Below are 14538 nucleotides of genomic sequence, written 5' to 3' on the forward strand. Positions count from 1 at the left end.
CAGGAAATTAATGGAGTCACTAGTTAAAGAAGCACTGCAGGATCATCTAGACAAGACTTCAGTTAAAGCTCGGACACAGCATGGTTTTGTTAAGTGAAAGTGTTGCCTGATAAATTGGATTGGATACTACGATGTGGTCACAAAGGAACTGGATGCAGGGAATAACTTTGATATCATATATTTGGATCTTAGATCCCACTCAACCATCCCTTTATGGATGGTTGAGTGGGAGAAGACAGAGCGTAGTAATCAATGGACACTGCTCATTGTGGACTAATGTTATTAGTGGAGTCTCTCAGGATTCAGTGTTGGGTCCATTGTTGTTTTCTGTATTTATAAATGATATTGATGATGGTATATCAAGCTTAATGTCCAAGTTTGCAGACGATACGAAGGTTGGAAGGGTTGTTAAGGACACTAATGACAGTACGCTGCTGCTACTGCTACAGGATCTAGAAAAGTTGAGCAAATGGGCTGAGAGATTGCAAATGAAGTTTAATTTTGACAAATGTAAAGTACTACATATGGGAAGCAGTAACCCCAGAGTAACATATCAACTCTGTGGTACAACACTGACAGTGATAGAGAATGCAAAGCACCTGGGGGTAATTGTGCAGGCAGATATGAAGTTTTGTGAGCAGTGCAGATGGTCTGCAAGAGCAGCTCATGGTGTCTTGTCAATGATATATAGGAATATTTCCAGCAGGGATAAGGAGGTGATTATCCCCTTGTATAAGGCAATGTCAGGCCACACCTTGTATACAGGTCTGGAGGCCTCATTTTAAGAAGGATGTAGAGCTGTTGTAATGAGTACAGAGAAGGGCAACAAGATTAGCGAATGGAACAAAAGCAAAAAGGTTGCTCTTATGAAGAAAGGCTTAAGTTTTGCAAATTACAGTGTCTGGAGACTAGGCACCTGCGAGGTGATGGGATTGAGGTGTATAAAGCTTTTGAATGGTTTGAGCATGCTCAATGCTGATGGAATTTTTCCTCTTGCACAGAATAATCACCTGAGAGGGCTTCAAATTGAGGAAAGAGAGATGTAGGATAGATATGTGAAAGTTTGCCTTTAGCCAGCAGGTAGCTGGTTGGTGGAACAGACTTCCATCCTTTGTTGTGGAAGTTGATAGCCTAAATAAATTTAAGGCTGAGCTGGACAGGTATTTGGAATGAAATGGGAGCGTTTTTTTTTTTTTTTTTTTTGGCTGATGCTGCATAAGCTTGCTTTATTGCATCATATGCCTCTACTAATGTTAATGCTAAAGCAGTGGTTCTCAATGTTTTTGGCGGAGGTAGTAGCCGCCCCACCCCCAAGATTATTATAGGTATAGAACGCTAAGAAAGGAGGGTTGTTCAGTTTTTTGCATGTGTGTACCACATTATAGCGGAACCATAAAATAATTGCTACTCTTAAAATTTTAAACTAAAAAAAAAAAAATGTAAGTATTATTAAGACTCCAAATAAAAAATATACTTACTCAGTGAATATAATGAGAGACCTGCTGTTACAGATTTACAGTGATTTTACTGAAATTAGGTGCTAAAACTGATAAATGACAAGAATATCTGCTGAAGCATCAAGTCTGTTTTTCTTTTTTGAATTTGTGTCACAGTATTTGGTAAACCCACATTCACATAAATAAGTCATCACAAATGCTAAAAGTTTACAAACTACTTTGTCTGCTATATTAGGGAAAGAGTCCAACAAACTAGCCCAGAATGAAGACAGTGGAACTCTAAAAAGCTTTTCTTGGAGTGATGTGTCACATCGGATATCAATCAGTTCTTTTGTGGATAAGTCAGAGGAGTTTTGTTTTTTTCAAGAAAAGGATAGCTAAACACCTGTAATTTTCAATGTCTGCATTGGAAGGGAGAGTACACATGATGTGTACACAGCTGTCAATTATGGCTTTCTGTAAGTCTGACTCTGCAGAGATGTTTCAACAAGACATGTAGTAAAAGTATCGAAGTTATCACACTGTCCTGCTTCAGCTCTCTTTTTCCAAAGAATAAGTTTATCTTTGAATGCAAAGATTTTATCATTAGTCATTAAATGTGTCACATTTTTACCTTGAATTAAGAGATTCAGTGCATTCAGTTTCTCATATGTATCAGCAAAAGTATGCAACCCTTTGTGAATTATAATCACTAGACATAATTGATGAATCTCTGCAGTTTATCTCAAATTGTTTTTATTGTGGCTTTAACTTTACGACCAGTAAGAAATATCCCAATTTCAGAGCATAATTTAGAGAATTACATCAGCACTCTACTTCGACTCAGCCAATGTGCTTCATTGTAAAAAACTAAGCAGTCATAGTCGCTACCCATTTTCATTGTAAATATGCTGGAAAAGCCTTGTATTTAAGCCTCTAGATTTCACACATAATTGGCAATTTCTATTAGTATCTTAAATATCTTTCAGTTTTGCAGGATTGTTTTTCAAGCTTTTCTCTGTGGAATACACAGTGGCTACTTGAGCAAGAAGGGTGTGCTACTGCCTTGATTCTCATAGCAACACTTCAAATGGGACCCTGCATAGCATTGGCACTGTCAGAATACAGATGTCAATACATTTCTTCATTAGCTATATGGTGCAAGGAAGCCTGAGGCTTATGCTGCACCAGCCAAAAAAAAAAATCCCGAGTTGCCCTGAGAGAGAGAGAGAGATCCTTTATTTTACAATGCCATTAGAGATTGGCACTGGTTTTATTTTTGCTGATTTTCTAGGTCCGAATATTGTCTTGTACAGGTCAATAGCACACAGCATTATCAAATTTTCACCAATAGTGTGGGCAAGCCTCCTTAACAAGCAATGCAACAAGCACACTTTCAGTGAGGCTTCAAATAATTTGTTTTTACAACTCACAAACAAAGTCTTTTTTATATAATACTTCTTTTTCTCTTCAAAATAAGCAATGGACTTACTGTTCAAGTCTTGATAGTTTCTTTCAGGCGCCTCCGTAGCCTGGTGGGCAGGAGCAGCAATGCGTAGCACACGCTTCTTAATTAGATCGGGGTTCAAGCCTGTGATCACCAAATACGGAGGATGCGGAAAGGTCAGGGAATGACCACCGCATATCCCGGAGCAATATGGCCTTAGTTGCTAATGCTCCAAAATAACAAACAATAAACAGTTTCTTTCAAAATGTCTCATCAACAGAGGGTTTCTTACAGTTATTGCTGAGTTTCTGTTCACATATTAAACACAGAGGGATATGTTTCTGCTCATCACCACAATAATAGAAGCCACATTTCAGATATTCATTTTGATTATGTAATTTTTTTTTTTTTTGGTTCATGAATAGCACCAGACTTGGTGCATGGTCATGATTACTCTCGCCATTTGGTCTGTCACATTGAGGTGGTCTCGGTTCATCATTGTACAGATGTACAGTAGATATGTTCCAGAAACATTTTGTATTGTGAGTTTGTGAACTCACAATACAAAATGTTTCTGGAACATATCTACTGTACATCTGTATTTATGGGGGGTGAATAGCTGAAAATTGGCTGTATATTTGCTTCGATATATTCAGTATTCAGTTGCCTAGTAATTTTTGTAAATAACAAGACTCTTCAGTGAATAACTGCTCTTTATTTGCCCTTTATTTCAATATCTGGGATCATCTACAATGAAGTAATATACAGGCAACCCCCGTATAACATGGTACTTCTACAACACAGTTTCGCTCTAACATGACTGATAAATTATGGCAATCCTTGCACAACACGGTACTTACATAACACAGATTTGCTCTAATGCAGTTAGAGAATTTCGGTAAACCTATCATAACAGGGTATTTTTGTGCGAGAAAAACCCTGCTGTTATGTTGGATGTAATTTTTCAACGTTTCCACTCTTTTTAAATGCCCACTGTAGACTCGCTAGTCAAAAAAAAAAAAAAAAAAAAACAAATTCAGAAATCCCTGTATTTTATTTTGTTGGGAAATCCCCATGTTACGTTCTGTGCTATTGAACTTGTGGAAAAATCTAGATTTCAAAGTTTTATTACTATTGGATAGCACACCAGGCCACCCAAAAGATTAAAGTCATCCAAACGTTGAATTTATGTTCCTACTGCCATATTTGTGCTGAGTTAAACTTTCATTCAGCTGTTAGATCAAGGCATTATATCCACCTTTAAAACTCATTACATCAGAAAATTGCTACAATGGATTTTGCAAAAAAATTGATTCCAAATCTATTGAAGTAATGGAGGCATGGAAACATTTCTCAATTGTGGACTGTATCAGAATTGTAGCTTTATTGCTGAAAGAAGTAAAACTGTCAATTAAATGTGGATGGAAAAATGTACGGCCAGAATCAGTTCATTCAGGAAATATGATAGAACGGGCAGAAAATGGAATCGGTGCGATAGTAGAACTCGCTACATCGGTAGGAGGGGAAGGTTTTGATGATATGACTACTGAAGCTCTCGTGGGTAACACAGTTGACAGGATCGCCCTCCTCCCAACGCCAGCTGGAAAATATCCGAGTTCAAATCCCGTCGATGAAGGGAGGAATTTTTATGGGTTTTTTTCACAACGTGGCTGAGTTAGTCAGGCTCGGGTGAGGGTAGCATGGTTTTTTCTCCTGGAAACTCGGGTTTTTTGTCCAGCAAAACAGAAAATCAACCTCAGGACACATGCAATTTATAGACAATATGCACAGAGTAACATGGCCTTAGTTGCCAATGCTCCTAAAAAAAAAAATAATAATAAAAAAAAAAGATATGATTACTGAAGATGCTCAAGAATTACTAGTAGAAGAAGAGGCTGGCATAGCAAATTTGGTGGAAATGGCATCAGAGGTAAAACCAAATCAATTCAGATAATGATAGCGCAGATGAAAATTCTAAACTTCCAAATTTTAGAATAAAAAGCATAGGGGAAGGCATCAAGTTAACCGAGCCATTAGCATCTTATTTTTTTAATGCAAATTCTTGAATGAAAGGAGCCCAAAGTTCAAAAGGGAACTTCAAATATGCTTAGTTCCATACGATGAAATTCACAAATATTTATCAAGCAAAAGCAAACAAACCCAGATTAATGATTTTTTAAAGAGAGCAGAAGATACATGAAATCTAGAATAGTGTATTTTTGTTAGCTTTTGGAACGTAAACCCCCCCCCCCATTTTTGTACTTTTTCTTATTCCCGTATAACATGGTTTCACATAGCATGACATTTTATCAGAACCTAATAATTGTGTTATACGAGAGTTACCTGTATATTAATTTATAAAGTATGTGTCAAACCTGTTTATTAGCACTTGTTCTGAAAGGAGACATAAAATTTATGAAATATTTTAAGGGGGTGAAAGGTATAAATATTTGGAAACCTCTAGTGGTAGAGAATTTGGCATGAAAATCAGTTACACAAAAAATTTTCATGACACAAAAGTCACGAAAGTTTGGAGAGACAAGAAAAATTTAGATCAGCAACCCTAACAGAATAATTAAACAAAAACTGGTAATTTTGCTTATCTTGATTGACTGACGTACAGTTTTAGGCGAATCAGTAACTTAGGTTATACTGTGCTCTACATAATGTTTTTAAATTGCATGTTTTCTCCAATTTGCTGTCTGCTGGATGAAAACACAAATTTCTGGGAGGAAAAGCCATGCACCCCTCACCTAACACTGACTAACTCAGCCACGTTGTGAAAAAGACCCACAAATTCCTCACATCACTGACAGTATTGAATCTTCAGTCTTTCAACTCTACATGGAGAGGACGGTGATTATAACAACTGTGCTACCCACTAGAGCCGCTCATCTTGTAACAGTCTTTATTAAAGATTCCAAAACCACGTTCATTGAGAGTAAAAGAACAATTAATCAAAAGACAAAAAAAGCTGTTTATAACATGGCTTTTAAGTCAATTTTAACTTAGAGAGCTGAGACTGGGTAAGAAATAATGGAACTGATCAAAAAAAAAAAAAAAATCTTGGAGCAACAAATATCCAATGAAAGGTAAGTTGAGAAAAATTAAGAGATATATGGGCAGGCAGGAAGGATGGGAGAAGGAATATTAGTTAAACAGATATTCAGAGCAATAATGAACGGTAATTGGACCAGAAGAAGACTCAAAGGAAGGTGGATTGATGGTGTCAAGAAGAAGAAGAAGAAGAAGAATAAGAAAAAGAACAACATACTGAACTCTAGAGTTAAATATCTAAGAGGAAATAGGAGCATGGAAGAAAATAGTGAATGGAAAGCAGATCAGAAGCACTGATTTGCATTACCATGTATACCTGATGGGTGACATGTACACCTGATGGACATAACAGATTCCAATGATGATGATATTTGTGAAGTGATTGAGAAAGTTTTTGGGAGGTTGGTTCTTTTTGCAGTAAAATTTTGAGCAAATAAGACAATAAGTCAAACAGGAAAAAATATAAATAACTAAATTTTCTGTTTATACTCCAGAACAACCATATAAGATCACAGTTCATAAGAAAAAAAATACAAGATAAATTTCAAAATTAAATTTTAAATGATAAAAAAAAATAAGAATGCATACACAGACCTACGTTACAAATATGTAAATATTAATTAAAGCTACCGTGTACTTACCTACAATGGACAATCATAGGCCCTGCTTCTGGAGGATTCATGGCACGTACCCTACGCAAAAACATAAGGAAAGGAGTAGGATGATCAGGTACTCCATGATCAGGCCAGGCTGTGAACTGGAACTGTCTAACTTCTCTTTTTTCTTTATCGGTAGTAAGGCCCATCTATGTAATGAAATTGATTTACATGATGGTGGAAGTTAAATGACATTAACAACCCTTGAATAAGATTTTATATTAGCCCCTAGACAACTATGACAAAATTATAAATGTTTCAAAAAATTTAGAATTTCTATCTTGTGCTTCATTATTTAGTGTTCTTTGAACATTGTCATAAAAATCCTAATTCTTCAGGCATACTTCAGTGAAAGTGGCTTAACTTAACTTAAAGAAAATGCTTGTACTATAATTTTATTTTGAACAACTGACTTCCACGTGTCTGCAAGTAATTAATGCACTGTGATTTTCTGTATTTGTTGTTGTACATTCCTAAGCTGTTTAAAAATAGATTTCTTGTAAAATGTAGTAGGAAGAAAAAATAAATTCATATTTTTGAATTAGATTTTTGAATTTGAATTTTATTATAAGGTTGTTATTATAATAAGAGTATAATTAGCTAGGTAGGCAGATAAATTCATATTTCAAAACTTTTCTGAAATATGAATTTATTTTTTTGCAAACTTAAACATATCTCGAGTTACTGCATGTGATTTCGGAAAAATATTATAGTAAAAGTGGAGACTAAAGACAGTTAATATTCCTTTTCTGCTGCAGGCAGAATTGCTGTCTTAGTGAGTTCAGTGGTGACGACAATTAATTTCTAGAAGTGGAATAAGAAAATAATGGTTCAGGGACCTGGTAAGGCTGTGAATAAATTTATTCAGCCATTGGCAGTGACTTGATAAAATTAGTTAGCAATTCTGCCTACATCAATTTCTAACTTATCTCTACAGGAAAGATGAAAAAAATAATCGGGTTAAAAAATGATGTGAGAAAAACTAAATGATGATGATGATGTTTCATAAAACAACAGATCAATGGATTTCTGTACATAAATAGGTTGTTCTACTTCCTGTTAATTTCATCTAAAAGAGAACCTTCCTTCAAATTTTTTTTTTTTTTTTTTTTTTTTAAATTGGAAGAAAGGTTCAAACCCTTTAGTAATTCCAAATAAGGAAGAATAATTTCCAATTTTTACTTAATTAATGGACTCTGATTGTTCTTGTTTTGCAGAGCATGGATTCTGGTTTGTCCTTAGGTAGCACTAATATTTACTGGGGAGTTTTATTTCTGGATTGTGACTGGTATTTCTATTTTATTAATTGTCTGATAAAACTTTTCTTGGTGTAACAGTAGATAGAGCTATTAATTTGAATCAACCAAAACTAGACTCTGTTATTCTTACCCTGCTACTTTATTTAAACATATTATTACACTAGCTAAGAATTCATGAATTTTAATATAATAAATCAAGGTATACTGGGCTTTCGTATTAGTATTGGAAACATGATACAAGGCTTATATAGCAGGAGAAAAAAAAAACATACACATTCATTTCATTTGTCCATTCTTTCAATAATTCAACTCAACTTTCTTTAAATTTATTCAAACTATCTACTTCCAGAACAACAGGGTAATAAACTTAACTGTGTTGTTCTGTAAGCAGGTACAGTAATACCGCGACTTACGCAAACTCGGAGTTACGTGGTTCTTGATTTTTTCGTTTGGTGTATATCTAAAATTAGCTTACCAGTGATTTGGAAGTCAAATCATAAAGCTTGGGTGGCAGCTTCCGTTTTTGAGGACTGGTTTGGTCACCACTTCATACCCGAAGTCGAACGTTATTGCAAGTCTAAACAGATTCCATTTAAAGTGATGCTTCTTATTGACAATGCACCCGGTCACCCTCCTGCCACCCTAATTAATTTCGACCCACGTGTGAAAGTTGTGTTTCTGCCTCCAAACACAACCAGCTTGCTTCAACCGATGGACCAGGGAGTCATCAAAACATTCAGGGCTTACTACACGAGGCGTTCGTTTGCACGTCTGAATGAAGCTATGAGACAAAATAGTGAGATATCTATTAAAGACTTTTGGAAACAATTCAATGTTTTAGATGCCGTAAGAATCAGTGAAGAATTTTGGGATGAAATTCACAAAAAAACATTGAATGGTGTCTGGAAGAAACACTGTCCATTTTTTTTCAAAAACGAGATGAAAACAACACCAGAAACTGATCATGTCGCTCATGTGATAGAAGTTGTTAATCTTGCCAGGCAATTAGATTTGGAAGTCAATGGTGATGATGTCAACGAGCTGTTGGATTCACATAGTCAGGAGCTGATAATGAATGAGCTCATAGAGATGCGTGAGCAAAACATCACTGAAGTATCCGACACTTCAGACCCAGTTCCACCAGAAAAGCACATGACAATTGCAAGCTTGACAGAAGGTCTCAGCTCAATTGAAAAGGGCTTAAAAATTTTAGAAAACATAGACTCCAATGAAGAACGCATTACAGCTACAAAGCAAGGAATAAAAAAATTATTAGCTTGCTACGAAGAAATTCTGCGTGAAAAAAAGAAGGCGCTATGTCGTCAGACAAATTTGTTAGATTTTATGAAACCATCGACATCAAAATAACTTTTTTAAGTAACTCATTTATTTTTTTAATACATATTTTGTATTAATATGTATAAAGAACTGCAATTTTATTAAATATTTTTCTTCTAAACTAGTGTTTTTGTTAGTCCTTGGTCCCAGTTAAACAAAATTTATATGTATTTATATGCAAAGTTATACCCCGACTTACGAATTCGACTTAAGCGATTTTCGTTGGACCCAACTATCGCATAACTTCGGGGTATTACTGTAGTTGAAACAATAAATTACTATGGCTGAATACAAATTTCAGAAAAACATCTATTCTGCTGCCATCCTTTACAAAATAAATTTATGCACCTTTGTGCATGCTGCACATTATCCCAAAAAAGAGTAAAGATTCCACGAGATTCTATTGAACTCATTATTTTCCCTGGCATCATCATCAGCCATTTTCAATCCACTGAAGGATGATGGCCTCTCCAGCAACTTTCCAGTCCCTCCTGTTTTGTGCAATGGCCATCCATTTACTACTCACGTATTCGTGAATTTCATCTGTCCATCTCCACTGTTGTCTTCCAGGTTTTCTTTTAGCTCCTCTGAATACCATTCTGTTATTTTCTTAGTCCATCTGTCACAATAACTCATACACAAACAGTTTAAACTGAATTAAGAAAATTAAAGAAAATTTTAATACTGTAAAATAAAATATAGTACAGACAATCTATTTACAATAAATATAAAACTTAAAATGGATTAAAATAAATATATAAAACAATTAAAATATAGGATAAAAGCGCTAAAACTAGACTGTAGCTTTTGGACCGCTTCCATTCTCAACAATAAGTTAAAACTTACACGACGCATCTTTAAATAGCAGGCTCACGGCACTTCCACACGTGGTTCGACCGGTGCATGGGCGGTACTCCCTTCATGCGTATTAGAACCAGAAATGGCTCAGGAGCGCAGAAAGCAAAACGGTTCATCCATACTGAGGACCACAGCCTCAAAGAGGGGGTTGCATACACATACCCCTGTCTCTGTTAATAGTATTATTGTCTGATGAACAGATTCGCAAGCTCTCGAGCCACTTGCGGTTCAAAAACCCATGCACCTGGTCAACAATGGCCGAATCCTCTGAGAAGATCTGGTGCTGCTTCTCCCAAAAATGTTCAGCCACAGCAGACTTTCCATAATCTGCGGCTTTTATGGCATTCATGTGTTCCCCCAGACGATCCTTAAATCGCCGCCTAGTTTCACACACATAACACTCCCCACAATCCGGGCACTTTATCACATATACGACCCCACTACCGAAATCATTCATTATAGGGTTCTTAACCTGGGACACCATCGTGTGCAACCTACGCCCTGGCAGCTGCACACAGTGTGTCTGGCATTCACGAAGCACTCTTGTTATATGCTCAGTAAGGCCTGGATAGTAGGGAATGTATGCGGTGTCAACTGGCACAAATGGTTCACTTTGCCTGGGCATCACTCCTCTTATATATTTGTCCATGACCCTCTGAGGGTGCCGCATTTCTTAAGGTCTGCTGTGACTCATCTAATTTCCTTTTCTCTATCCTCAGAGGTACTGTAGTGGGACTCTACCCTATCTAATAATGACTTAGCAATGTTGTTCTTATATTGCATAGTTTGGCGCCGAACTATAGTGAGTGTATTGGCTCCGGCACATAGGTTTTTTTAAACACTGTTGTTTTAAGCCTAAGTCCTGCTCTAGAGACCAATACATCTAGAAATGGGAGGGTATCAGCTGCTTCCACCTCTGAGGTGAACTGGATAAATTGGGAGCTGTTAAGCAAATGAAGTACTTCATCCTCTCTCCCCCTTCTGAATAATTGTGAACGTGTCATCTACATGTCTTTTCCATTTGCGCATGAGGAACTCTAATCCATCGAAGCGCCTGTTTTCCAGTTCCTCCATGGCCAAATTCGCTACTATGGCGCTAATGGGAGAACCCATGGCTGTGCCATGAACCTGCTTATACATAACTCCTTGGTACACCATAGTGGTGCTAGAAAGGCAAAGTTCCACACCAGAGCAAATATCCTCCTAGTAGCAGGTCTCCTATAAACGTGGAGGATATTTGCTCTGGTGTAGAACTTTGCCTTTCTAGCACCACTATGGTGTACCAAGGAGTCATGTATAAGCAGGTTCATGGCACAGCCATGGGTTCTCCCATTAGTGCCATAGTTTGGCCATGGAGGAACTGGAAAACAGGATCTTCGATGGGTTAGAGTTCCCCATGCGCAAATGGAAAAGATATGTAGATGACACATTCACCATTATTCAGAAGGGGAGAGAGGATGAAGTACTTCATTTGCTTAACAGCTTCTCCCAATTTATCCAGTTCACCTCAGAGATGGGAGCAGCTGATACCCTCCCATTTCTTGTTGTATTGGTCTTTAGAGCAGGACAGTCTTAAAACAACAGTGTTTAAAAAACCTATGTGCCGGAGCCAATACACTCACTATAGTTCGGCGCAAACTATGCAACATAAGAACAGCGTCGTTAAGTCATTATTAGATAGGGTAGAGTCCCACTGCAGTACCTCTGAGGATAGAGAAAAGGAAATTAGACGAGTCACAGCAGACCTTAAGAAATGCAGCTACCCCCACAGGGTCATGGACAAATATATAAGAGGGGTTGATGCCCAGGCAAAGTGAACTGTTTGTGCCGGTTGCCACCGCATACATTCCCTACTATCTGGGCCTTACTGAGCGTATAGCAAGAGTGCTTTGTGAATGCCAGACACGCTGTGTGCGGCTGCCAGGGCGTAGGTTGCACACGATGGTGTCCCAGGTTAAGGACCCTATAACGAATGATTTCGGTAGTGGGGTCGTATACATGATAAAGTGCCTGGATTGTGGGGAGTGTTATGTGGGTGAAACTAGGCGGCGATTTAAGGATCATCTGGGGAACACATGAATGCCATAAAAACCACAGATTATGTCTGCTGTGGCTGAACATTTTTGGGAGAAGCAGCACCAGATCTCCCCAGAGGATGCGGTCATCGTTGACCGGGTGCATTGGTTTTGGAACCGCAAGTGGCTCAAGAGCTTGTGAATCTGTTCATCAGACAATAATACTATTAACAGAGACAGGGGTATGTGTATGCATCCCCCTCTTTGAGGCTGTGGTTCTCACTACAGATGAACGATTTTGCTTTCTGCACTCCCGAGCCATTTCCAGTTCTAATAAGCATGAAGGGAGTACCGCACATGCGCTGGTCGAACCACGTGTGGAAGTGCCGTGAGCCTGCTATTTAAAGATGTATCGTGTAAGTTTTAACTTACTGTTGAGAATGGAAGCAGTCCGAAAGCTACAGTCTAGTTTTAGCGCTTTTATCCTATATTTTAATTGTTTTATATATTTATTTTAATCCATTTTAAGTTTTATATTTATTGTAAATAGATTGTCTGTACTATATTTTATTTTACAGTATTAAAATTTTCTTTAATTTTCTTAATTCAATCTAAACATGTCACAATAATAAACTCATACACTAACCGTTTGATTAGTGTATGAGTTTATTATTGTGACATGAGTTTTCCCAACCTCAGAGGCCTGTTTCAAGATATTCTTAGTCCATCTGTCATCATGTTTTCGAGCTATGTGCCCTGCCCAAGATTTAGTTCTTTAGTTTCTCCTTTACTTGAGTCTGCTGCCTAATCCATGTGTTTCTCGTTTTATCTAATGGTCTGATTCCTAATATAATTCGTTCCATTCTTTGCTGTGTAGTTCTCAGCTTCTCTTCCATTCTTTTGGTGAGTGCTCAAGTTTCACTTCCATGTCATGGTGAAGAGTATACATTGGTTCTTTATTTTATATTTCAGACAAACTGGGATATTGCTCCTCAGTATGTGACTATATTTCCTGAATGCTATCAATCTGAAATTTATTCTTCTCTTGACTTCCAGCCATTTATTATTATTTCAGCTAATGACTTGTCCCAGATAAGTATGACTTCACCTTTTCAATTACTGCTTCTTCAATCATTATATCCCTTTCTGTAGCATACTTGTTCATCATTACTTTGTTTTTTAGGCATTCATCTTTAGTCTGAAATCCTTACTAACTCTGCATAACCAATTAAGATTTTCTTCTAGTTCTTTGGGATTATGGCTTATGATCACAATGTCATCCGCAAATTGGAAATGGTTTAGGTACTCTCCATTCACATTAACTCCTTTCTGCGACCAGCTTAATCTTCTGAAAGCTTCCTCAAAGGCACCTTTCAGAAGTTGTTTACCTCTGCCGAAGTAAACAACTTCGGAGATATTGTGTCTCCTTGTTGAACTCCTTTCTCAATTTTAAATTTGTTACTGTCTTTGTGTAGTCTAATAAAGGAGGTAGCATTCTCATATATTTTCTTCAAAATCTTAACGTATGGGGTATCTATGCCTTGTCTTTCCAGTGCCCAGAACATTGACTTATGCTGTATGGAGTCAAATGCCTTTTCATAATCCACACATGCCAGGCATAATGGTGTTTTATATTCATTTTCTTCCTCCATTAGCTGTGATATTCTGTGGAAGTGATCCATAGTTGAGAATCCTGTCCTAAAGCCAGCTTGCTCTTTCGGTTGATTCTCATCAAGTATTCTTTCTAATCTGTTAGTGACCCTTGTGAACAACTTGTAGATGTGGGATAACAAGCTAATTGGTCTATAATTTCCAATTTCTGATTTATCTCCTTTCTTATGCAGCAAAACTATGACTGCATTATTCCACTCCTTAGGCATTACGCCTTTTCTAATGCATTTTTTGAAGAGTTTTGCTAGTTTCTGTGTCATGTCTCTTCCTCTCAATTTTAGCAACTCTACAGTAACTTCATCTTCCCCCAGGGCATTCTGATTCTTCATTTTCTTCAATGCATGTTCTACCACATCAGGAAGGATATTGGGTATGTTGTATGTGTTACTAATTTGTGATCCATCTTCCCCACTACTGGCATCATTCCCTCGCTCCTAGTATAATTCTGTATAGTAGTCTTCTGCTATTTGAATTATGCCTTCTCTGCTATTTATGAGAACACCATCGCTATTCTTCAGTTTCAGTATCTTTTGTGTTTCTATATTACTGCTCATAGCTGCTGATTTGTCCTTTGTTCTCCCTTAATGCTTGTTCAACTTTTCTTGTGTTAAATCTTCTAATGTCCTCTCTGAGTCTCTTTCTAATGGCTTTGCATAACTCAGTATACTCAATTTATCCTTGTCAGTGTTTATCTTGCTCTTCGTTTGTCACCTTTGGTTCATCGTGACAAGTGTTTCTTGATTAATTTTTTCTCTTTTTTGGATTTATTTTTACCTATAGGTTTCACAGGCTTTATCACTT

The 14538-nt window shown here is 37.1% G+C and overlaps 1 protein-coding gene across 6 annotated transcripts in view; it reads right to left on the bottom strand.

Annotated features, from left to right (window-relative positions):
• Positions 1-14538, bottom strand: part of LOC150087215 (tyrosine-protein phosphatase Lar-like) — a 1652393-nt gene that overhangs the window by 124221 nt on the left and 1513634 nt on the right. For all 6 annotated transcript variants that reach the window (XM_090371077.1, XM_090371082.1, XM_090371081.1 and 3 more), the window contains one exon: positions 6582-6745. In XM_090371077.1, the coding sequence (XP_090227203.1) occupies positions 6582-6745 (164 nt within the window). The remainder of the gene's footprint in view (positions 1-6581; positions 6746-14538) is intronic.

This window comes from Mastigoproctus giganteus, chromosome 4, assembly GCF_048544385.1.
Source record: "Mastigoproctus giganteus isolate SK-2022 chromosome 4, ASM4854438v1, whole genome shotgun sequence".
Taxonomy (NCBI): Eukaryota; Metazoa; Arthropoda; class Arachnida; order Uropygi; family Thelyphonidae; genus Mastigoproctus; species Mastigoproctus giganteus.